At 44.0% G+C, this 23,829-nt stretch overlaps 1 protein-coding gene across 1 annotated transcript in view; it reads left to right on the top strand.

The window, feature by feature from the left end:
• The window catches only part of sh3yl1 (SH3 and SYLF domain containing 1), a gene marked incomplete at both ends in the record, with an annotated part of 117,167 nt that extends 94,498 nt beyond the window's left edge, over window positions 1-22,669 (top strand). The window contains 5 exons of the mRNA XM_080720143.1: window positions 5,987-6,099; window positions 10,681-10,809; window positions 13,954-14,098; window positions 17,458-17,554; window positions 22,389-22,669. Of these exons, the coding sequence (XP_080576269.1) occupies window positions 5,987-6,099; window positions 10,681-10,809; window positions 13,954-14,098; window positions 17,458-17,554; window positions 22,389-22,669 (765 nt within the window). The remainder of the gene's footprint in view (window positions 1-5,986; window positions 6,100-10,680; window positions 10,810-13,953; window positions 14,099-17,457; window positions 17,555-22,388) is intronic.
• Between the last annotated feature and the right edge of the window lie 1,160 nt (window positions 22,670-23,829).

Below are 23,829 nucleotides of genomic sequence, written 5' to 3'. Positions count from 1 at the left end.
TTTGTGACAGAAAGACTGTCTGACATTATCTGAATCCCAGGACCTAGCTTGTTCTAGACACTTTGCCCTTATTCGTTCCCTTTCTTGACGTACCTTGCTCTTACTGTACTCTGTTCTTGTTTTTTTATTTTCTTTATCTTTTTTCTTACTTCTCTGTAACTTTGTAAATATCCTTATACTACTTTGCTGCCTCTGGGCAACTGATTTTCCCCCTTGGGATAATAAAGGTATTTATCGATCGATCGATCGATCGATCGGCCCATTCCCACTGGGCCAGATAACAGATAAAAAAATCTCTTCTCCAGATATTTTTCCATTCAAAGTGGATGGTAGATACAGATAAAAAGAATATCTGCCACAGATATTTCTTTTATCTGTGGCAGATGTTTCTTTTTTATCTGTATCTACCATCCACTTTGAATGGAAAAATATCTGGAGAAAGAGATTTTTTTATCTTTTATCTGGTCCAGTGGGAATGGGCCTTAACACTGGCACTCAGGCCCTGTGATTGACAGGCCGGTATGGTTTAGCAGCCTAGAGTTTTGGGCCTGCGTATTGATAGGTAACATTATTATTATTATTATTATTATTATTATTATTATTATTAAATGATATTTTATACATGTTGCACTGTATTCATCAGACTACAGAAACAAGTTCATATGATATTAAACATCAGCAGTAATGGGAGCTAGAGTGTGTGTGAACTCCCATGTTCCTGTTTTATGTTGTCATAACCCTGTGTGTGTGTGTGTGTGTGTGTGTGTGTGTGTGTGTGTGTGTGTGTGTGTGTGTGTGTGTGTGTGTGTGTGTGTGTGTGTGTGTGTGTGTGTGTGTGTGTGTGTGTGTGTGTGTGTGTGTGTGTGTGTGTGTGTGTGTGTGTGTGTGTGTGTGTGTGTGTGTGTGTAATGCAGACGTGTTAATGGGATCTGTCATGACAGGGGTCTGTGCAAGGCAGACAGGCACGTAACAGCACACTTAATCTGTCAGCACGCACACACACACGCGTGTGCACGCACGCGCACACACACACACATACACTCAGCATGTCTCAAACATGATGCACGCGTGCATGTACGTACAGTATGCATGCACGCACACACACAAGGGCACATGCGATAATCACAGTGTGCTTTTTCACACGCACATGCAAACGCACGCGCACGTACACTTGCACACACACACACACACTGGTGGTTGTTCCCGTACGGTCCTTGCGTTTCCCTTTTGGCCTGCAGCTGGTAAATGACGAATTAAAAACCGACACAGTGTCTTTGAAGCGCTCATGTGAGAGAAACTGAACATCATAGATGGTAAAATGTGCTTTTATATGTTTATTCTACACAGTTCTTTACGATGCTCATTACATTCACACACTGACAGGAGAACCATGCAAGGCACCAACCTGCTCATCTGTGGTTCAGTGCGAACCATGCAGTGCTGTGTTCCACCTGTAACGCATGTATACGGCGTCTGCTGTCGGGAAATACGAATATGAATAGCGTCTGCCAGGGCAGGAATGTCATGGAGGCCATGAAGGCCATGGCTGCCGTTGCCCCTCAGTTTGGCCTTGTGCCCCTCAAACCAATGGCATGACCTGAGGCCACAGTGGCCTTAATGCCCCATCTGACTGTACCACTTTCTCCTCTGTCTCTTTCTTGTCAATATGTAGACTGTAGACACCAGTGTCTCTTTCTTGTCATGTAGACACCAGTGTCTTTTGTTGAGATGCTGAAATCTTAACTCCCCCTTCTTTAAACAATCAGTGACTTCGATTAGTGCAGGGCTGAGCATGGATCAGATTGTAAATACCATCATTTATCTATTTCACTGCATGCAGATTAACTCTTGTTTTATTTGATGGCCTTCCTGCCCTGGCATTTGGCCGTTGTGCCCTCAAAAAATGGTCAACACCAAGGTCAAGTGGCCTTGCCCCTAAAATGCAGAAATTCCAGGCCTGGTGTCTGCCCTCGGGAATCTTTCAAAGTAGCGTATTTGATAGGCATGATGTACTTGTCGTCTGCCCTGGACACACAGACAGCCGTGGAGCGTATGTCCTCAAAATAAATCTAGAGTACACCACTGGAACCACGACAGATTGATTTGATTTGTCGCTCCTGGTTTCGGACGGCCCCATAGACCGGTGGTTCCCAAACACCGGGTCGGGACCCATTTGTGAGTCACGGATATTTTTGTATGGGTCCCTTTTATTTTTATTTTTTTGGTTTCCTACATTTTGTTTTTAATTATTATTATTTAAAAAAAATCTAAAAACATTCCCAAAAAAGCTAATATTTTCATGGATTAAAAAACAAATTCAATGTTTTATTTTTAATTAACTCATTGACTGCCAAGGCCCGAGTTTCCCGAGTTATTACAGTAGTCCCAGGCTGCCACAGCCCGAGTTTCCCGAGTTGGAAGCCATTTTGAAAAAAAAAAAAAAAGAAAAAAAAAATTCAAAAGTTTTTTTTATAAAAAAAAATCTAAAAATGCCTCAAATGTATTAGGCATGATCGCAATTGCGAAATTGCATGTTTAGCCCCATAACAAACACATCTTTCAAAATGTCAAAAATGGCTGTTTTTTTTCTGACTTTGAAGGCTTGTATCTTATGAATGCCTGAACGGATTTCCAAGCGGATTTTTTGTTTGAAAGCTGTTAAAAAGTACTACACATATGGTGCATATATGGTGCATGGGCGTGCACGATCCGTGCACTAAAAATTGATCCGTGCATTAGAAATTTAGGAACGTGGCATCCTGGTACTTGGCGGCCATCTTGAAAAGGGCATTCAGAAGAAAAATCTAAGAAATTCCATAAATTAGAAAACAATGGTTTAGGAAGTAGTGAAAATAGCTGATCTGCAAGTTCACAACGTGGCACGAAGCGACGCATTGTGTGCTTGTAGATCTGCTGTTTTCACTATTTTGGGTCCCGGCCAAACATCTAATCTCTCTTTTGGGTCTTGTGCTAAAAAGTTAATAAATGGTAAAAGGTGCTTTTATATCTTCATCCGACAGTTCTTTACAATGCTCATTACATTGTCACACATTGACAAGATAACCATGCAAGGCACCGACCTGCTCATCTGTGATACAGGCTGGAGTCAGAGTTATGGTCGGTCCGTGGTCTAATGCAGCCAGGGGTTCTCAAAGTTGGCTCCGGGGACCCCCCAGAGGTGCTTGAGTGGCTTCCGGGTGAAAAGTGATGACTCATCACTAAACCATAGTTTTGTGGGGGCCATTTTTAGCCCAAGGAATGTTTTCTTTGTGCGAAGCAAATGCTTGCATTGGATTCACCATCATGAAAAAACCCTAGTTTGACCCCTCACATGCTACTTAAAGCAGATTTATTTTTTGTGTTGTTTTCCTGTATACATTAGTAAAGTCAATGAGACCCTAGTCTTGCGTGGCCAGACTGTTGCCAATGCGATTTGCTAATTCTCCCGGCATACAGTGTGGGAGACGGAAATAAAAACGATGAGTGCGAGATAAAGCGGATGTGATGCACCCGCTCCCTTGGTGCAGTAGCGATAACAAGTCCTATACTGGAAGCGTTGACTCCTTTCAATATTTTTGGGGGCGTTATTTAGTCTTTCTTTGGTGTTGTTGGTGTTAATTTCACAATGTTTTCAAATGTTTTCTTAAACTATACACCCATAACAAGAATATGCCGCTCGACTGACTCTGTCTGTGCGAGTGTGCTTCTGTTATGTTCTTATCTTATCTTACAACTATCTGCTCTTGTTTTTGATTGTAATTATGCTTAACTAAATTATTTGTATTTATTTTTCATGCTGATCTGTTATTAGTATGATATGTGCATCTGCAAAGTTTGTTTATTTTTATTTTTATGTTTTCATTTGTATATCATTTTTATTCATCTTTATCACTAAGGATACTAGTATACTGTTGGAGTGGGGGGTGTAGTGGGGGTTGAAATGTTGGAGGAGCCTTATATGTATGTTTTGTTTTGTTGTTCTGTGTTGTTTATTGTTGTTGTTGTTGTTTGTTGTGCTTGAGGAAAACCTCGAAAACGAGTTGCTGCAACTCAATGGTTGATCCTCTAACGAAAATTTCAAATAAATAAATAAAATGTTTCCAATGGGGTGTTCAGTGCAGCAGTGGCTACTTCCGATACTCTCCGTTCGGGAGCTGCCGTTCCAGACTCTATATAGCATTCGGAGATTGTGGAATAGTTGTCTGGCTATGCGAGACTAATGAGACCCCAACTTCGATTGGCTCCCACAAAGTTTCCCAAGGGAGTTGGGTTTGACAAAGTTCAGAGGTGATAGTAGACACCTTTATGAACACATGTTGTGAAGAAACCTATTGGTAAGCATTCAGTTTCCAGATTGGTCAAAGACTTTTTTTTTTACTTTCCCTAACTAGTAGGAGAGACAGACATGCTCATTCAGAATGCTCTATTCCAGACAGACAGCCTATCATCATATGAACATAAGCATTCATTTTAGAAATATGCAGCAATTCCAAGCATAGCAATTACTATTGTAAACAACAAATAAACAGATAAAAAAAGAAACACCCTCCTTACCTAAAGCTACCTCAGCTAGGCTGTACCATTATCCAATATGGATGCATTCATTCAACCAAGGCTTATTAAATTTAACAAGTCCGTCGACAGAGGAGTGCCTCGTAAAACACGTTGTTTACAGTTCTTACAGCGTGTTCATTGATTGCAGAGTTCCATTTATATAAAAAAAAATGATTATTCTTGCATTCTTTGCATTCTTTCTCTTTCCACATAAGACTTAATATCAGTCTGACGTCACCTGTTAGATATCTAGATTCAGAAATGCCCCAGACGTGTGTAATGTGCATGTAGACGTGTGCGTGCACGGGTCCTATAAAGGGCGAGGTTGCGTTGTCCATATATGGGCATTCCCAGATATGGCCTTAATATGGCCTGTTAGGGTACCCCCTTATGCCCATATATGGAGATCCCTGTCCCAATGTCATCAATATTAAGGACATATCGGGGAATGCCCTTGATTGATTGATTGATTGAAGACTTTATTAGAAGTTTGCATAGAAAAGGGTACAGTTTCATGACGGTACAGTTCACTGGTACAAGGTAAACTAAAAGGAGATCCTAGAAAAGCACTTGGCTTATTTACACAAGAAACCATTGCCCATATTTGGTAATGCCCATATATGGGCATGCTTTCACATAACACTGTTGACCATCATGCAGGGGTCTCCATATAGGCCTTGATAGGTATTTTGTTATGGTTCATATCATCTTTTTATCAATACATATTGATGACCACCTGACCCTAAGGCACAGTGACTGTGTCCTGCCATGTCATGTACAACATTTACAAGGCCAGACATCTGTCTGGTAGAACTGAGGCCTTATCTGCTGCCATGGAGCCTGTAACTTATAAGGCTCAGCCTGGTGTCATGCAGACACTGCAGGGAAGGACACCCTTCAGGATCCTATGGACTCTTTGTCTTGTGATTTGTGGACAAGGAACATCCTATGAACTGTTGACCAAATGACCATACATAAACTCTTGTCAAAACATAATTTGTCAGAGAGAGCACGAACCATTGATTATTCTGTTGTACCTTTGTCTTGAATACTCTCTCTCCAGTAAACATTCCATTCTCACTCTGAATCACTCTCCTGTCTTATTTCTGTGTGATGGATTAATGTATCTCATAGGGGAATAAGAAGGTGTTGTTGTTTACTAATAATATATTTATCAGGCCTATGGGTAACTGGTCTGATATACATCACTGGCCAGATGGCCAAGAATTCGTCACGCCAATTCTGAGGCGTCTTACTAGTAGAGTTATATGCCAGTTCTGTTATAGGTGTACCCATGATCTGTACCATGAAATATTGTTGTTGAGTTTCCCCAGTTTGTGCATGACTGTGTTCAAGAATTTCTTGTTAAATGTGAAAGCGAATAAAGATGTTAAGTGTGTGTGTGTGTGTGTGTGTACGTACGTGTGTGCAGGTGTCAGACCTGGTGATCATCCTGAACCAGAGGAGAGCGGTGGAGGCCTTCACTAAAGGAGGAAACCTCACCCTGGGAGGGAACTGTACGGTGGCTGTAGGACCCATGGGAAGGTACACACACACACACACACACACACACACACACACACACACACACACACATACACACACACACACACACACACACACACACACACACACACACACACACACACACTGTACCGTGGCTGTAGGACCCATGGGAAGGTACACACACACACACACACACACACACACACACACACACACACACACTGTACGGTGGCTGTAGGACCCATGGGAAGGTACACACACACACACACACACACACACACACACACACACACACACACACACACACACACTGTACGGTGGCTGTAGGACCCATGGGAAGGTACACACACACACACACACACACACACACACACACACACACACACACACACACACACACACACACACACACTGTACGGTGGCTGTAGGACCCATGGGAAGGTACACACACACACACACACACACACACGCACACACACACACACACACACACACACACACACACACACACTGTACCGTGGCTGTAGGACCTATGGGAAGGTACACACACACACACACACACACACACACACACACACACACACACACACACACACACACACACACACACACACACACACACACACACACACACAGAGCCTCTGGCTAGAATAGCTGTTGGCTAAAGAAGCTGTAATTTGCTGCGTTCGTGCGTCTATGCATGCATGCATGTGAACAGTGCATTTACAATTAGACATGCCCGCGTGCAGAAGGAGTAAACAGCGCTCGCTCTGACACACAAACAGGGTGGTCGCTATGTATGTGCGGCGCAACGCGCTTACCAGGGTGGCAGGTAAACAACTAAACCCTAGCATCCGTCTGAATGACCATGCACCCAGTGGTGGAAAGCAGGGGCGTCACAAGGGGTAGGAAAGTGGGACTGAGTTACTGGGGCCCAAGGTGGAGGGGCCCTAATAACTTTATCTGTTGAAAAATAGCAGATCTACAAGCTCACAGCGCGGCACCGAGTGCCGCGCTGTGAGCTTGTAGATCTGCTATTTTTGAGAAGTTTGAAAAATTTGAAAATGTGTTAAAATCTTTGAATGTATTTTTAAGCGAACATTTCTAACTCAAATTTTGCTTATGGGGGTCCCTGGAACTAAATATTTTGAGATCGGGGTCCGTGGCCAAATACATATCATCTTGGGGGTCAGTGACATAGGTTTCTTGCACACATTTTCCTGATTTTTCAAAAATAGCAGATCTACAAGCTCGCAGCGCGGCACTCGGTGCCACGCTGTGAGCTTGTATATCTGCTATTTTTCAATCAATTAACATTTATGGGGGGCCCGCAGTGAATCCTTGTACCCAGGGCCCAGAATTTGGTGTGACGCCCCTGGTGGAAAGTACTGTACTTAAAGGAGCTATAGTCAACTTTTTTCATTTTGGCCGTCCATATAAAAGAATAGAAGAGGGATATAAACAAAGTCAGCCTGACAACGGCCAAAAAATATTATTTTATCATTATTTTACGCTTTTTGTGGTCATTTTTGAAAAGAAACACATATATTTTCAAAACATTATTTTTATTTTAGCATCCGTTCTTCAAGAAAAAAACTATAGCTCCTTTAAGTAGGCTACAATGTTGAGATATTTGTACTTTATTGCTTGAGTATTTCCAGTTTCCAATACTTTTACTTCTGCTATTTCCAAAAGATTTGTGTGCATTCTTCATATTGAATACTTATACTTTTGGCACTGTAAGGACATTTTGATGCCAATAATTTTGTACTTTTACTCAGGTACATTTTTAATTCCAGACATTTACTTTCTACATTGCGGTATTGATACTTTTACTAAAACTAAAACATTTGAGTACTTTTCCCACCACTGCCTTGCACCTACAGAAGCATCTGTCAGCGATAAACAAACCTCATCCCGGTCGGTCTGGTTGTTGAGGAGAAAATGGTTTAGAATGAACTCACTCATCCAGACACACATAGTTTATCTATGTATAAATGCAAGGAACCTGTGTGTGTGTGTGTGTGTGTGTGTGTGTGTGTGTGTGTGTGTGTGTGTGTGTGTGTGTGTGTGTGTGTGTGTGTGTGTGTGTGTGTGTGTGTGTGTGTGTGTGTGTGTGTGTGTGTGTGTGTGTGTGTGTGTGTGTGTGTGTGTGTGTGTGTGTGTGTGTGTGTGCGCGTGTGTGTGCATATCCCAAGAAATGTCCGACCGATCAACTTCAAACTTGACGCGCTTATCGCCGAGCACAAGATGGTGCGACATGTGGAGTGGGAAGTTCAGCAGTAGTCCAGAACTATCTATAGATGTACTGGTTCTGTGTAGATTAGTCTAACCGGGTTAGACTTTGCAGTCGGTTTGAAGTCTGGGAGGAGGACTCTGTTGTGTACTGTCAAAGATTGCTTATTTTTTATTTGGATCTTTTTTCTATCCATCCATCCATCTTCAACCGCTTATTCAGAATCCAGCTGAGATTTCCAGAGTTCCCTATCCTGAGCAACTTCCTCCGCTCCCTCTGGGAGTATACAGAGGCGTTCCCAGGCCAGTGTGGAGATATAGAATCCTTCCATCTGGTCTTTGGTCTGCCGTGAAATATTGAATACTCCGTGAACGCTTTTGAGACTTTCAGGTGGACCCTGATTCACAAAAGAGGAAAGGAAGAGATGTGAGAATGATAGCCCTTGGCCTGGGCCACAGGGTAGTGGTCCAGGATGATAGCCCTTGGCCTGGGCCACAGGGTAGTGGTCCAGGATGATAGCCCTTGGCCTGGGCCACAGGGTAGTGGTCCAGGATGATAGCCCTTGGCCTGGGCCACAGGGTAGTGGTCCAGGATGATAGCCCTTGGCCTGGGCCACAGGGTAGTGGTCCAGAATGATAGCCCTTGGCCTGGGCCACAGGGTAGTGGTCCAGAATGATAGCCCTTGGCCTGGGCCACAGGGTAGTAGTGGTCAAGGCACCTAGGCTGGTAATCCAGACCAGCCTTGCAGCGTCGCGGGTTCGAGTTCCGATCCTGACGACCTTTGCTGCGTGTCAACCCCCCATCTCTCTCCCCGTTTCTTGTCAGCCTATACCATGGTTCCCCAATTAGTTTTCCCCAAGGGCCGAATAATGTCTAGGGTACCAAGCCGAGGGCAACAACATTGCAGGGGGCGACGGTGGCGTTCCTGCCACTCCAGCGAGAACGCAGATATCGTCGTTGTCGGGTGAAAATCTTGTATGTCCAAAACCGTTTGTTTTGCAATTTTGTCATTTAAAAAAATATTTAAACTAGTGACAACAGCTGATCTACAAGCACACGTGCTTGTAGATCTGCTGTTTTCACTACTTTTGTGCGACGGCCTTGTATGATTTGCGAAAGAACATACAAATTTGGAGATATTTCCACCCGACAACAACGATATACTAGTGTTGTTGCTGCTCTTATACCACCATTATTACTGGGGTTGGTGTGGGCCAGACAGTAGCCCCCCACGGGCCACAAATGGCCCGCGGGCCGCCTATTGGGGAACCCTGGCCAAGAGAGAATGAAAGCCCTTAATACGTACATGCACGCACACACAGACACACGCACACACACACACACACACACACACACACTCTGATTGAGTCACAGACACGCTGAGTCAGACAAACTGTTAAAACTGTCAGTGCTGTTGACAGAACCTGTGTGTGTGTGTGTGTGTGTGCGTGTGCGTGTGCGTGTGCGTGCGTGCGTGTATGCGTGTGTGTGTGTGTGTGTGTGTGTGTGTGGGGAAGTGAGAACTTGCAGCTTAATTGTTGTTTATGGCATGGAAGTGGAATGATGCCTTGAGGACACACACACACCTCTTTTTTTTACGGGCTTTGAAGTAAATTATATCGTATTTATTTTATAGGTATTCTGGTATCTATTTAAGATGTGTTTATGGCAGGGTGTGTGTTTGCGTGTTTATTGCAGGGTGCGTGTGTGTTATTTTTAGAAACGCGCTAATGACTTAACGAGGTCGTTGCAATTATCAGGCGGTCGGACAGGTTTGAGCGCGTGGGCGGGATTAGGCGCTTGAGTGACAGCTCAGGTGGCGGCGCTCGAGGAAAATTAGCGCCGGTGTCAATGCCTGTCAGTCGACTGCCTGCCAGTGTGTCTGTTTTAACTAATTCATTAATGAATTAAAGGAGTAGTTCACCCCCAAAATGACTTTGTTTCTATTGATTAGTCACGCCATGGAGACTAGAGTTCAATAATATGTTTTAGTTTTTGTCGCATTCCTAAGCGTACATTTACCCCCATTGATTTCTGGATGGGGACCCGAATCGATTTGGGTCCCCATCCGGAAACAATGTGGGTAAATTTATTGTTCTCACATTTTTGTGATAAAAATATTATTGAACTCAAGTCTCCGTGGCGTGACTAATCAATAGGAAAAAAGTCATTTTGGGGGTGAACTACTCCTTTAAGACACAGTGGCTTTGAATGTAATTAATTGGTATGAGAAACATGTTAGGCAGCTATATTGTTAAAGCTAGTGTGAAATAATACACACTCTCTCTCTCTCTCTATCTCTCTCTCTCTCTCTCTCTCTCTCTCTCTCTCTCTCTCTCTCTCTCTCTCTCTCTCTGTGTATCTCTATGTCTCTCTACCATCAGGAACGTAGAGGCAGACGTTGCTCTACGCAGCACAGCAGCAGTGTTTACGTACTGTAAGTCCAGAGGGCTGTTCGCGGGGATCTCCCTGGAGGGCTCCTACCTCATGGAGCGCAAGGACACCAACCGCAAGTAGGCCTTCTCATTGGTTGAATAATTGAATGATTGATTGAATGTGTCGTAGATTAGAGGTTATCATGATTGATTATGTGTGACGTTATAGAGTAGATCATGTATTCATTGATTATATTAATATCTAGGTCTGTATGATGATACTAATACTTGATAGTTAGGAGTAGAGAGGCCTTCAGTAGGCCTCAGTAACTATTGTTTTGGTAAAGCCTATCTTGTTATGGTACAGCTCGTTCCAGAGGCCTTGAAGCTCGAACAGTATAACTCTAGTGTCTGACCATTCTTCTTGGCAGAACTACCTTACCACTGCCCAGAGTGTTAAACTGTATTTCTGTCCATGATATCATGTTACATAAACCTGACCACACCACCATCTAATATAATTGTCTTGTCTCCTCATGATTATTGATTGATCTGAATTCCACCAAAAATGCCTATCATCAGAAACATTGACTCAATTTCCATATTTAAAATCCACCTCAAAACTCACCTGGTTAGGCAGGCTAATTTTGTATTGACTTTTACTTTATCATCAGTTCCGCGTAGGAACAGCACAGGACAGTACAGTTCAGATACAAGGTCTACTAATAGGATTTAAACCTAAGAAATAAGCACTATGGCTTGTTTACATTGGGGTCCTTTTGTACTCCATTCATACAGACACCGCCAGGATTAGACTTTTAGAAGTTAGGTTTAGGGATTAAAGAAAGACATTAGGGTCATCAGGGCTCTATACTAGAGTCTTTTCCGTTTTCTGTTATTGTGGGGAAAGCTATAGCTGAAAATAGCCGATCGACAAGCTCTCAGCGCGCCGCGCCGCGACACGTTGTGAGTTTGTCGATCTGCTATTTCCGGCGAAGCCTTCCCCACAATAAGGATGCTGGGGTTTAAGTGGTTAAGCCTGATTTACACCTTGTTGCTCGCTGGTGCCGAGCACAAAGACACCAATCACAAGTCATAGACATCAAAGGGGGCTTGAGCCCCTGCCCTTTTATCTGTCTGTAAAAAGTGCCCTCTTCAAGCCACTTTGTTGCTTCTCCCCCACCACGCAGAAGGAGGTTGAGGACACCATCAGCAGGATGAAGCCATCCACCTGCACCCTGGACCCCCTTCCCACAGCCCTGGTCAAACAGCACATCCAAGCCATAAGCCCCATGATCACCAAAGCAATAAACCACTCCTTACAGTCCGGTCACGTTCCATCAGTCCTTAAAACTGCCATTATAACACCTCTCCTCAAAAAACCCACCCTAGACCCAGCTGTCCATGCAAACTACAGGCCTATCTCCAACCTCCCATTCATCTCCAAGGTGCTGGAGAAGATAGTCGCCGCCCAACTGCAACATCACCTCAACAACAATAACCTCTCAGAAAAATTCCAGTCTGGTTTCCGCTCCGCTCACAGTACTGAGACAGCATTGGTCAGGGTCACAAGCGACATCCTCATGGCAGCTGACAATGGCTCCCCCACCCTCCTCATCCTCTTGGACCTCACAGCAGCATTTGATACTATAGACCACACCATCCTCCTAAACCTCCTCCACCACACCATTGGACTCCGTGGCACCACCTTGGACTGGTTCCGGTCCTACCTGACCGGAAGAACCGAGTGTGTTGCAATGGGAGGTGCTAAATCCCCGACCCAGTCAGTCAACTGTGGTGTCCCGCAAGGATCTGTACTTGGCCCCACCCTTTTCACCCTGTACATGCTCCCCCTTGGCAGTGTCATCAGCAAGCATGGTCTATCTTTCCATTGCTATGCTGATGACACACAACTCTATATAAAACTGGACTCAACTCGCCCCACCCCCCGTTCTGCAGCCCCTTCATCATCACCATCAGCATCACCTTCATCCACCATCACCACCTGCCTGGAGGAGATAAAGGCATGGATGACACAAACCTTTTTACAACTCAACAGCTCCAAAACCGAAGCCATACTCATCGGCACCCCACACCAAGTTCAAACATCCTCCATAACCAGCATCACCTTTTCCGGCCAGAACCTTCCCCTCTCATCTGTTGTCACCAACCTTGGCATTAAAATGGACCCCCAACTTAATTACGAGACCCACATTAAACACCTCTGCAAAACATCCTTCTTCCATCTCAGAAATATCGCCAAACTCCGCCCCACCCTCACTCAGCCTGATGCCGAAAAACTAATCCATGCCTTTATCTCCTCCAGGTTGGATTACTGTAATGCACTTCTCATCAGGACCCCTAGCAAGAGCCTTCAAAAGCTCCAATATATCCAGAACAGCGCTGCTAGGGTCCTGATGAGAGTGCGAAAATATGATCATATCACTCCCATCCTCCACTCCCTGCACTGGCTTCCTATCGCCTCCCGGACTGAGTATAAAATCACCCTCTTAACCCACCAATGCATCTACGGCAATGCCCCCCCCCCCCCCCCCCACCTCAAGGAACTGCTTGAGCCACAGCCCTCAACCCGCAGCCTCCGCTCTGGAAACACCAACCGCCTTAAGGAACGGCACACCAAGCTCCGCACCATGGGAGACAGAGCATTCTATGCAGCCGCCCCCCTGCTATGGAACTCACTCCCAGACCACCTAAGAGCTCCACAGTCTGTTGATGTTTTTAAAAGAGGACTAAAGACTTTCCTTTTTAACAAAGCTTTTGGTTAGCTCAGCTTTTATGTCTTTAAAACCCTGCTTTTTAAACTTGTTTTAACTTGCTTTGATTGCCTTTTGCCAATGTTTTATCTTATGCTGTTTTTATTTTATCTGTACTGTAGCACTTTGAGGTGTGCTGTCAAATGTAAAGTGCGTTACAAATAACATTTATTATTATTATTATTATTATTATGAATGCAGTTCTTACTAAATGCAAATGCCCCTCTTTCCATGCCATACCTGAAGGCAGGATTCAAGATGTTGAAAGAATTGCCCTCTCTGTGTAGAAACCCATGCCGTTACGCCACGTCTCCAGTATTCACTTGATTATGCTTAGTTCAGTGTGGTATCAAGAACCGAAAAGAGCCGACCTCCAAGCTCACAACGTGTCTCAGCGCGACAGCGTTGTTTCGATATTTTCACCAAAAGGCCCTTTTTCGAAATTTCAGCCCCTGCCTCTCTAACATTCTCTGCACGTCCCTTTGTGTGCGTGTTCTGCGTTCTATAGGTTCTACTCGCAGGACATCCGGGCCTCGGCCATCTTGAACGGGGACGTAGAGCCCCCCCCGGAGGCCCACGACCTGTATTGCATCCTGGAGGCCTACACTGAGGCCTACACATCTGACTGGACCAACAAACACATGAGGGCCAAGGTACACACATACAACTACACACTGAGGCCTACACATCTGACTGGACCAACAAACACATGAGAGCTAAGGTACACACATACAACTACACACTGAGGCCTACACCTCTGACTGGACTAACAAACACATAAGAGCCAAGGTACACACATACAACTACACACTGAGGCCTACACATCTGACTGGACCAACAAACACATGAGAGCTAAGGTACACACATACAACTACACACTGAGGCCTACACATCTGACTGGACTAACAAACACATGAGGGCTAAGGTACACACATACAACTACACACTGAGGCCTACACATCTGACTGGACTAACAAACACATGAGAGCTAAGGTACACACATACAACTACACACTGAGGCCTACACATCTGACTGGACTAACAAACACATGAGGGCTAAGGTACACACATACAACTACACACTGAGGCCTACACATCTGACTGGACTAACAAACACATGAGAGCTAAGGTACACACATACAACTACACACTGAGGCCTACACCTCTGACTGGACCAACAAACACATGAGAGCTAAGGTACACACATACAACTACACACTGAGGCCTACACCTCTGACTGGACTAACAAACACATGAGGGCCAAGGTACACACATACAACTACACACTGAGGCCTACACATCTGACTGGACCAACAAACACATAAGAGCCAAGGTACACACATACAACTACACACTGAGGCCTACACCTCTGACTGGACTAACAAACACATGAGAGCTAAGGTACACACATACAACTACACACTGAGGCCTACACCTCTGACTGGACTAACAAACACATAAGAGCCAAGGTACACACATACAACTACACACTGAGGCCTACACATCTGACTGGACTAACAAACACATGAGAGCCAAGGTACACACATACAACTACACACTGAGGCCTACACCTCTGACTGGACTAACAAACACATAAGAGCCAAGGTACACACATACAACTACACACTGAGGCCTACACCTCTGACTGGACTAACAAACACATGAGAGCCAAGGTACACACATACAACTACACACTGAGGCCTACACATCTGACTGGACTAACAAACACATAAGAGCCAAGGTACACACATACAACTACACACTGAGGCCTACACATCTGACTGGACTAACAAACACATAAGAGCCAAGGTACACACATACAACTACACACTGAGGCCTACACATCTGACTGGACCAACAAACACATGAGAGCTAAGGTACACACATACAACTACACACTGAGGCCTACACATCTGACTGGACTAACAAACACATAAGAGCCAAGGTACACACATACAACTACACACTGAGGCCTACACATCTGACTGGACTAACAAACACATGAGAGCTAAGGTACACACATACAACTACACACTGAGGCCTACACATCTGACTGGACTAACAAACACATGAGAGCTAAGGTACACACATACAACTACACACTGAGGCCTACACATCTGACTGGACTAACAAACACATGAGAGCTAAGGTACACACATACAACTACACACTGAGGCCTACACATCTGACTGGACTAACAAACACATGAGAGCTAAGGTACACACATACAACTACACACTGAGGCCTACACATCTGACTGGACTAACAAACACATGAGAGCTAAGGTACACACATACAACTACACACTGAGGCCTACACATCTGACTGGACTAACAAACACATAAGAGCCAAGGTACACACATACAACTACACACTGAGGCCTACACATCTGACTGGACTAACAAACACATGAGAGCTAAGGTACACACATACAACTACACACTGAGGCCTACACCTCTGACTGGACTAACAAACACATAAGAGCCAAGGTACACACATACAACTACACACTGAGGCCTACACCTCTGACTGGACTAACAAACACATAAGAGCTAAGGTACACACATACAACTACACACTGAGGCCTACACATCTGACTGGACCAACAAACACATGAGAGCCAAGGTACACACATAGAAACACGCAGGCATGTGCACACACACACACACACGCACACACACACACACACACACACACACACACACACACACACACACACACACACACACACACACACACACTAGTTATAGTGTCCAGGAAGCAACTGCAGTGGCGTCAGTTCAGAAAAGGCTAAGGTATGGCAACATGACTAGACACGTGCTGGTGCCACGTGCTGGTGCCTTCGCGCGTGCAAGACACCAGTCATGTTGCCATACCTTAGCAACAGGCATGATACATTTATTTTAAGAAGTACATTTTATTTTTCCACCCCGTTTCTATGATTTCTTGGGCTGGAACGGTTGTTCAAGTGCATTGCACCTGTGCAGCTGACCTGCGGAACCTGCGGAACCTGGGAATATACCATTTTGTCAAGATGGGGAGAATACAAGTGTGGAGAATAATATAATACCTTGTTAAAGTGACCATTTTGTTACATTTTGCACTTGTTAGTTATTTTACTGTAATTCCTCAACATAATAACCAGCACAGACAAAGAGACATTCATGTATTTATATTTAAAAGTAACTTTTATTTTCCCCCCTGGACCCAGGGTATGGCAGCTGCATACCCTGCCATACCCAATTGATGCCCCTGAGCAACTAGAATGGGGGTAAAATAATTGTCAGTTAAATTAAAACCCAAACCTCACCAATGCAACTGTTCGCACCTCCTTTCAACAAGACAGTTTTAAGGACACTCCACTCACCAGAGCAACTCCTTGCAACTGCCATTGGGGATAAATGTTCCAAGCAACCATTCGCAACCAGTGTTGTAGTGTTCCGGTATTAATTGTGTGATATAAGAATTGTCTGTCTCACCTATTGCTGTATTGACTTTGACCCCTAAGGACCTTCCAGGGAGAGTGCTCATGTGCGTCTTGCGGTGACACGCTTCCTAGTTTCTTCTTCTCTGAGCTGTTTTTTTCGCACTGATTTTTGACATTGCACTATGAGGTTGTGTTGGTAGTTTCTGAGTATTTTGCTTTGTTTAACAATGACAGTGAGATACTTGTTGCACTAACTAGCATTGACTGTTACGGTCTCTTTCTGTAAGACACTTTATGTGTATATACTTATATTTAATTCGCCCCTTCTATTGATGCACCTTTTCTTTATTGTTACTGTACTGCTCTTGTTTTCTTCCTCTTATCTATCTTTTTTCTTACGTCTCTGTAACTTTGTAAATAACTGTATATGGCTGTGCTACAACTGGACAACTGAATTTCCCCCTTGGGATAATAAAGGTATCTATCTATCTATCCCTCCCCTCCCCTCCCCTCCCCTCCCCTCCCCTCCCCTCCCCTCCCCTCCCCTCCCCTCCCCTCCCCTCCCCTCCTCTCCCCTCCCCTCAGTCATCAGGTGCTCCAGTAAGACCCAGGGCTCCAGCATCCCAGCCTGCAGCCAGGGTGATGATGCAGAGTGCAGCCAGCAGCTACAACGCTGACAACGGTACAAACACCACATATTACCATCAGGGTTCCCACAGTCATGAAATTCCTGGAAATATTTTGAAATTAGAACAATATTTTTCCAGTACTGGAAAGGTTTTGGAAGGTCCTGGAAAAAAATTGCCAGTTATTGTCTTTTGGTTTATTGTATTTGGTTATTATTTTGTTAATACCTCTGAAATGACAAATTAAACATTGGTAAAATTGTCAAATATTAGGCAGACATTTTGAAAATAGGAGATCTACATGCTCGGCATGTAGATCGGCTATTTTCATTATGAAACCGTGTTATCCAAAATTCCTCAACTCTTAGTGCTCGTCAGGGTGCCGGGTTCCCCAGTTCAAATATGATTATTTCAGGGGTCACGGCCTGAAAAGTTTGAGAACCACTGTCTTTGGGCATTGCGCATAGGAGTAAGCGACTCATTATTGAGCTGAATTATTGTTATATAGTCCTGGAAATTGGGTTAAATATTCTGGAAAGGTTTTGGAAAGTAATTTGGTAAAAATGTGTGGGAACCCTGTACCATAGTCAGGGACGCAAGTTGGCACCTCGACAGAGTGCATTTCTAGTTACTGGTACAAATGTTTCACTGTGCGTGTGCGTGCGTGTGTGTGTGTGTGTGTGTGTGTGTGCATGCGTGCGTGTGTGCGTGTGTGTGTCTCTCTCAGGTAAACCATCTGCGTATCCAAGCCTATCCACCATTAAAACAGTCAGTCAAGGTGAGTCATTTCTCTGCATCTCTGCTCCTCACAATTTAGGCATTTAGCAGACGCTCTTAATCTAATCCATCAAATGCATATAAATAGAAGGCTAATCTAGGTCATTGAGGGTAGGCAAGTGCTATGGGCCATTCTGAAGAGGTGAATCTTCAGACCACGGCGGAAGCTAGGGAGTGAGTCTGACGTTCTAATTGCAAAGAGGAGTCAAGGGCAAAGAGTCTAGGACGAGTGGATTTTTGTCCTGGGTTTTTTAGAGAGGGTTCAGTCAGCATCCCTGCCGGGAGGCCTGTGAGGAGAGAGTTAACAGTAGTGGAGTTTTGATATGACTGATGTCAGGACTAATGAGATGTAGGACTAATGAGATGTAGGACTAATGAGATGTAGGACTAATGAGATGTAGGACTAATGGGATGTAGGACTTTATGGGCAGTCCCCGATGTTGTAGAGTGTGAACCTACAGGACCGGGTGTCTTGTCTGGGTTCAGCTTGAGTTGGTGGGCTGTTATCCACTGTGAGATGTCGGCTAGACATGCAGAGATAGCGTTCTTCCACCTGGGTGGCAGAGGGGGAAAGAAGACATTCTCCTACCATTGTTTCACTTCCTGCAACCGCGCACATGCACACAGAACACATGCACACCAAAGAAATTATAATTACCCCTTTTCAACCATAAGCCTAAAGCACGAAAAATAGCTGATCTTCAAGCTCACACAGACTGTCTAATGTGCGTTGGTGTTGACGTGTATGGATTCGTTTTAAAGATAACTCTAGGGTAGGGTATATACCTATATGTATGTACAGTATGTACATACATATAAGCTAAAAGTAGTGTAGCTCCAGAAATACATAATGAATAATTTACTTATTCATATACCTGCATATATATTACATAATAATAGTAAGAGAAAGTGAGAGTTGAGGTTGTGGCTCCCTCTAGTGTTGAAGTGATGAACCTCAATTCCTGGGGGAAATACAGTATTTCCCAAACAGTGAAAATAGCAGATATAAAATAACTTTTATATAATGTCACAGATGGGACATGGAGTGAAAGAGTTGCTATTAGTGCCTCCTGAGCAGCTCCTTGATTGGTTGAACACTTTGTTAGACAGCAAATTAAAAACCGCAACGAGATACAGCCAGACACGGAGGCTAAAGGATAACTCTACAAAGTCCAGGGGACTTGTTTCCTAGGTTGGGGGGGGGCATAGCTCAGGGGTACAGAAACCGTTATTAGAGCACGAAGGGTTCCCGAAGGGTTGGTGCGACACCCTTGCCCCCCCCCCCCCCCCCACACACACACACACACACACACACACACACACACACACACACACACACACACACACCTTCTACCACCACCCCCCCGCCACCCATCTGCAGTGGTCCCACATGGCACATCCTCTCCTCTCAACTGACTGACCGCTAAAAACACCATCCTCTGACTGACAGCTGAAGGCTGTACGTAACGTAGCGCTGCTCCAGACCGTTTGACAGAGGCGGCATAGCTCAGGGGTAGAGAAACCGATATTAGAGCACGAAGGGTTCCCAGTTCGAATCCGGGCTCCCCCTGAGTTAATGTCGAAGAGTCCTTGAGCAAGACTGAACCCCTAGTAGCTCCCGGTGAGCAGGTTGGTGCCTTGCATGGTTTCCTCCGCCACTGGTGTATGAATGTGTGCGTGAATGGGTGAATGTAATGCACAATCTATGTAAAGCACCTTGCATAAAAGCGCTATATAAATGCACCATTTACCATTTACCATTTAGGTTAGGCGGCTGCAGATATGGAAAAAAAAAAATCACCTAACCCTCAACCAATTTGCAACAAAAGGTGTCCTTAATAACATACTAAAAGTCGACCAAAGTCTGACCACTGGAAAGTATTTTTTTTGTGTCAAACCCTATGTTTATGTGGCCTAGGAATCCATTGGACTGTGTCTAAATTGCAGAGATACAATTACATAATTCTGAAATCCAATATTGTGTCCATGACTCTATCAAAACCCACTGAAAGGGCCGGCCAACCGTTTCAAGTTACCTAACTTAATATGTAATAAATATCACATCGTTTTTTTTCTTAGCATTTTGTTTTTCACTTGAACATGATATCCTCAAAAAACAGCTACACAAGATAAAGTTAATTGTCACCATTTTCAGCAATTCAGAAGATGGTGGTGGTGGCAGGTAATATTGGTATCAACAAAGCAAAAGTACAAGGCATTGTGTACGAAAACAATAATGATGTACTGTGAGCTGTGCTTCACTACTAGTTAATTCAGTAAAATAGACGTTTATATTCTAAAAGGTATCGTGTGTGTGCGTGTGTTTTTCAGCCGCGTATGATTCTGGAGCCGTTTCAGCTGCGTATAATTCTGGAGCAGTTCAAAGTTACGGTGAGTCATCATCACACAACATCTGTTCTATTTCATACATCTTATACAGTTTATACATCTCTACTGTATTTTAGCAAGCCCATTTGAAAAACCTTTTTGTTTTATGTCACATTCCTAAGCCCATCATTTGAGGAGACTCTTTGTGTCTCCATAGGGAACAAAGCAGACTCTTTGTGTCTCCATAGGGAACAAAGCATGCTCTTTGTGTCTCCATAGGGAACAAAGCAGACTCTTTGTGTCTCCATAGGGAACAAAGCAGGCTCTTTGTGTCTCCATAGGGAACAAAGCAGGCTCTTTGTGTCTCCATAGGGAACAAAGCAGGCTCTTTGTGTCTCCATAGGGAACAAAGCAGGCTCTGTGTGTCTCCATAGGGAACAAAGCAGACTCATTGTATCTCCATAGGGAACAAAGCAGGCTCTTTGTGTCTCCATAGGGAACAAAGTAGGCTCTTTGTGTCTCCATAGGGAACCACTGCTGTTAAAATTACAAATTTCTATCGAATATCTTAATTACAATGAAATTACCGGTAAGTTGACATGTTTTTTTAAGGGCAACTCTTGTATAATAGCCATATTACACTCGAGGGTGTTGGTTATGTGATTATTGTAACTTTTGCGCTGCCTACAGGCAATGCAGGTGTTACAATAATCACAATAATAACACCCTCGGGTGTAATATTGCTTAAAGAACGACTTTGCCACTTATCAACCTATCTTCATATAATTGGTCCTCACTAATGTTCATGATAAAATAGCAAAGAAAAAAAAAAAAAAAGATCTACTCGGTCCAAGTCTCTTAGGAGAGCTGTGTGAAGTTCAGAAACCCATCATCCAGTGACATCATCGTTTTGAAAAATAATTCTGTTTTTTACTATCACGAGAACAATGGCTTCCATTATAACACTGGAACTTTTCAGGAATAGAAAGCCTGCAATTGCTATTAGCTTGGATTCCCCATCGATGATGTCACATGGTAGGTGGGTTTCTGACCTGCCCACAGCCCTCCTCTGAGACACAGAGGAGGACAGAGTAGAAAAGAATTGTGCTATTTTATCATGAACATTAATGACAATGAATTATGTGTGAAGATAGGTTGAAAAGTTACAAAGTTGTCCTTTAACCCATTTAGGCCTAGAATTATTGAATGCTTTAACCAGTGAAAAATAGCAGAAATACAAGCTCACAGCGCGGCACCGAGTGCTGCGCTGCGAGCTTGTAGATCCGCTATTTTTTTTAAAGTTGTGAAAATGTGTGCAATTCTTTAAATAATATGTATTTTCAAAGCGAACGTTTGTAACTCAAATTTTGCTTCTGGGGGGTCCCTGGAACTAAATATTTTGAGATGGGGGCTTGTGGCCAAATACATATCATTTTGTGTGTCCTTCACATGAAAAGGTTTGAGAACCACCAACATAGTAGTCTCTCAAGAACAGAAGTGAAAAGGACCTTTTCTTTGACGATGGCCGGCCAGATTGCTGACATAGAAACATTGGTTTTTCAAAAAATCTTAGAAGGATTCAAAAGACACTTATAGAATCGGGTCAAAATAAAAATTTTCACGATTTTTCAAAAATAGCAGATCGCTATTCGCAGATCGCAAAATAGCAGCTTGCAGCGCCGTGCTGTGTATATCTGCTATTTTTCAATAGCTAAAGCATAAAATAATGATACACAATATGTGTACCCGTTCTGAATGTAAACTTTTCTCCATTGTTTCCTCCAGGTGGGGGCATGTCATCGGCGTCCGTGGCCACCGCGGCGGCGGCGGTGGCAGTGGGCGGAGCCAGCCAGGCGGCGGCGGTGGGCGGGGCTAGCAGCCAGGGGCGTCTGGTGGTGCAGGCGGCCCACCCCTTCCAGGGCCAGCAGCCCGGGGATCTGAGCTTCAGGCAGGGCGACTCCATCACCGTGCTGACCCAGACGCCCTCCCAGTACGACTGGTGGGAGGGCCAGACGGAGGACGGCCGCGTCGGCATCTTCCCCGCCAACTTCGTCTCGTACGGCTGAGCGCACACATGAACACACACTCACACACACACACACACACACACAAACACATACACACATGAACACACACACACACACACACACACTAGGGCAGGGTTCCCCAATTCGTTTTCCCCAAGGGCCGAACTATGTCTAGGGTACCAAGCCGAGGGCTACAACATTGCAGGGGGAGACAATGGCGTTCCCATTACTCCAGCGACAGTTTTCGTCGTTGTCGGGTGAAAATCTTGTATGTCCAAAACCGTTCGTTTTGAATTTATCATTTTAAAAATGATTTAAACTAGTGAAAACAGCCGATCTACAAGCACACAAGGCCTCGCGGTGCGAGGCGTTGTGTGCTTGTACATCTGCTGTTTTCACTACTTTTGTGCGACGGCCTTATATGATTTGCGAAAGAACGTACAAATTTGGAGATACGACATTTCCACCCGACAACGACGATATACTAGTGTTGTTGCTGCTCTTATACCACCATTATTACTGGGGTTGGTAAGCATATGAACACACACACGCGCACACATTTGTAGTACCATATTCGTGAAGACAAGTTATCGGGTGCCGATTTTATAAATGGCACTTTGAAACAGTTGGGGCATTTATAACCGTAAGGCCTAAATATATATATATATATATATATATATCAGATCTACAAGCTCACAATGTGTCGTGCTATTAATTAAAGGGTGAAGCACACATGACTCCTAAAACTAATTTATAAATGTTTAATTCTAGACCTAAATTATAAATGTCTGATCCTAAACATAACCTCCTAATACTAAACCTCTACATGCATCTTTTTCTAATTGTAAACGCATCTCTAAAAATCCTTTCTTAACCACAACACGGTTACCTTTTTGTCTCGTGAGGATCAGCTAAATGTTTTTTATTTCTTTTTTCGTCATAAGTAATACAGTAATACAAACGCACACACATACACACACTGGCAACTACTGTGTGCAGATGCACACACGAGCATGCACTAACACATGAGTGTGCACACATATGCACACATACAACATACATAAACATACTTTTTTTTAACTTAGACCCACACACACGTTGTAGGCCTATATGCACTGTGAATATGCTGGTGTTTAAAGACACACACACACACACACACACACACACACACACACACACACACACACACACACACACAC

Source organism: Nannobrachium achirus (genome assembly GCF_963921795.1).
Source record: "Nannobrachium achirus genome assembly, chromosome: 24".
In the NCBI taxonomy this organism is placed as follows: Eukaryota; Metazoa; Chordata; class Actinopteri; order Myctophiformes; family Myctophidae; genus Nannobrachium; species Nannobrachium achirus.
This window is presented reverse-complemented; position numbering and strand designations above follow the sequence as displayed.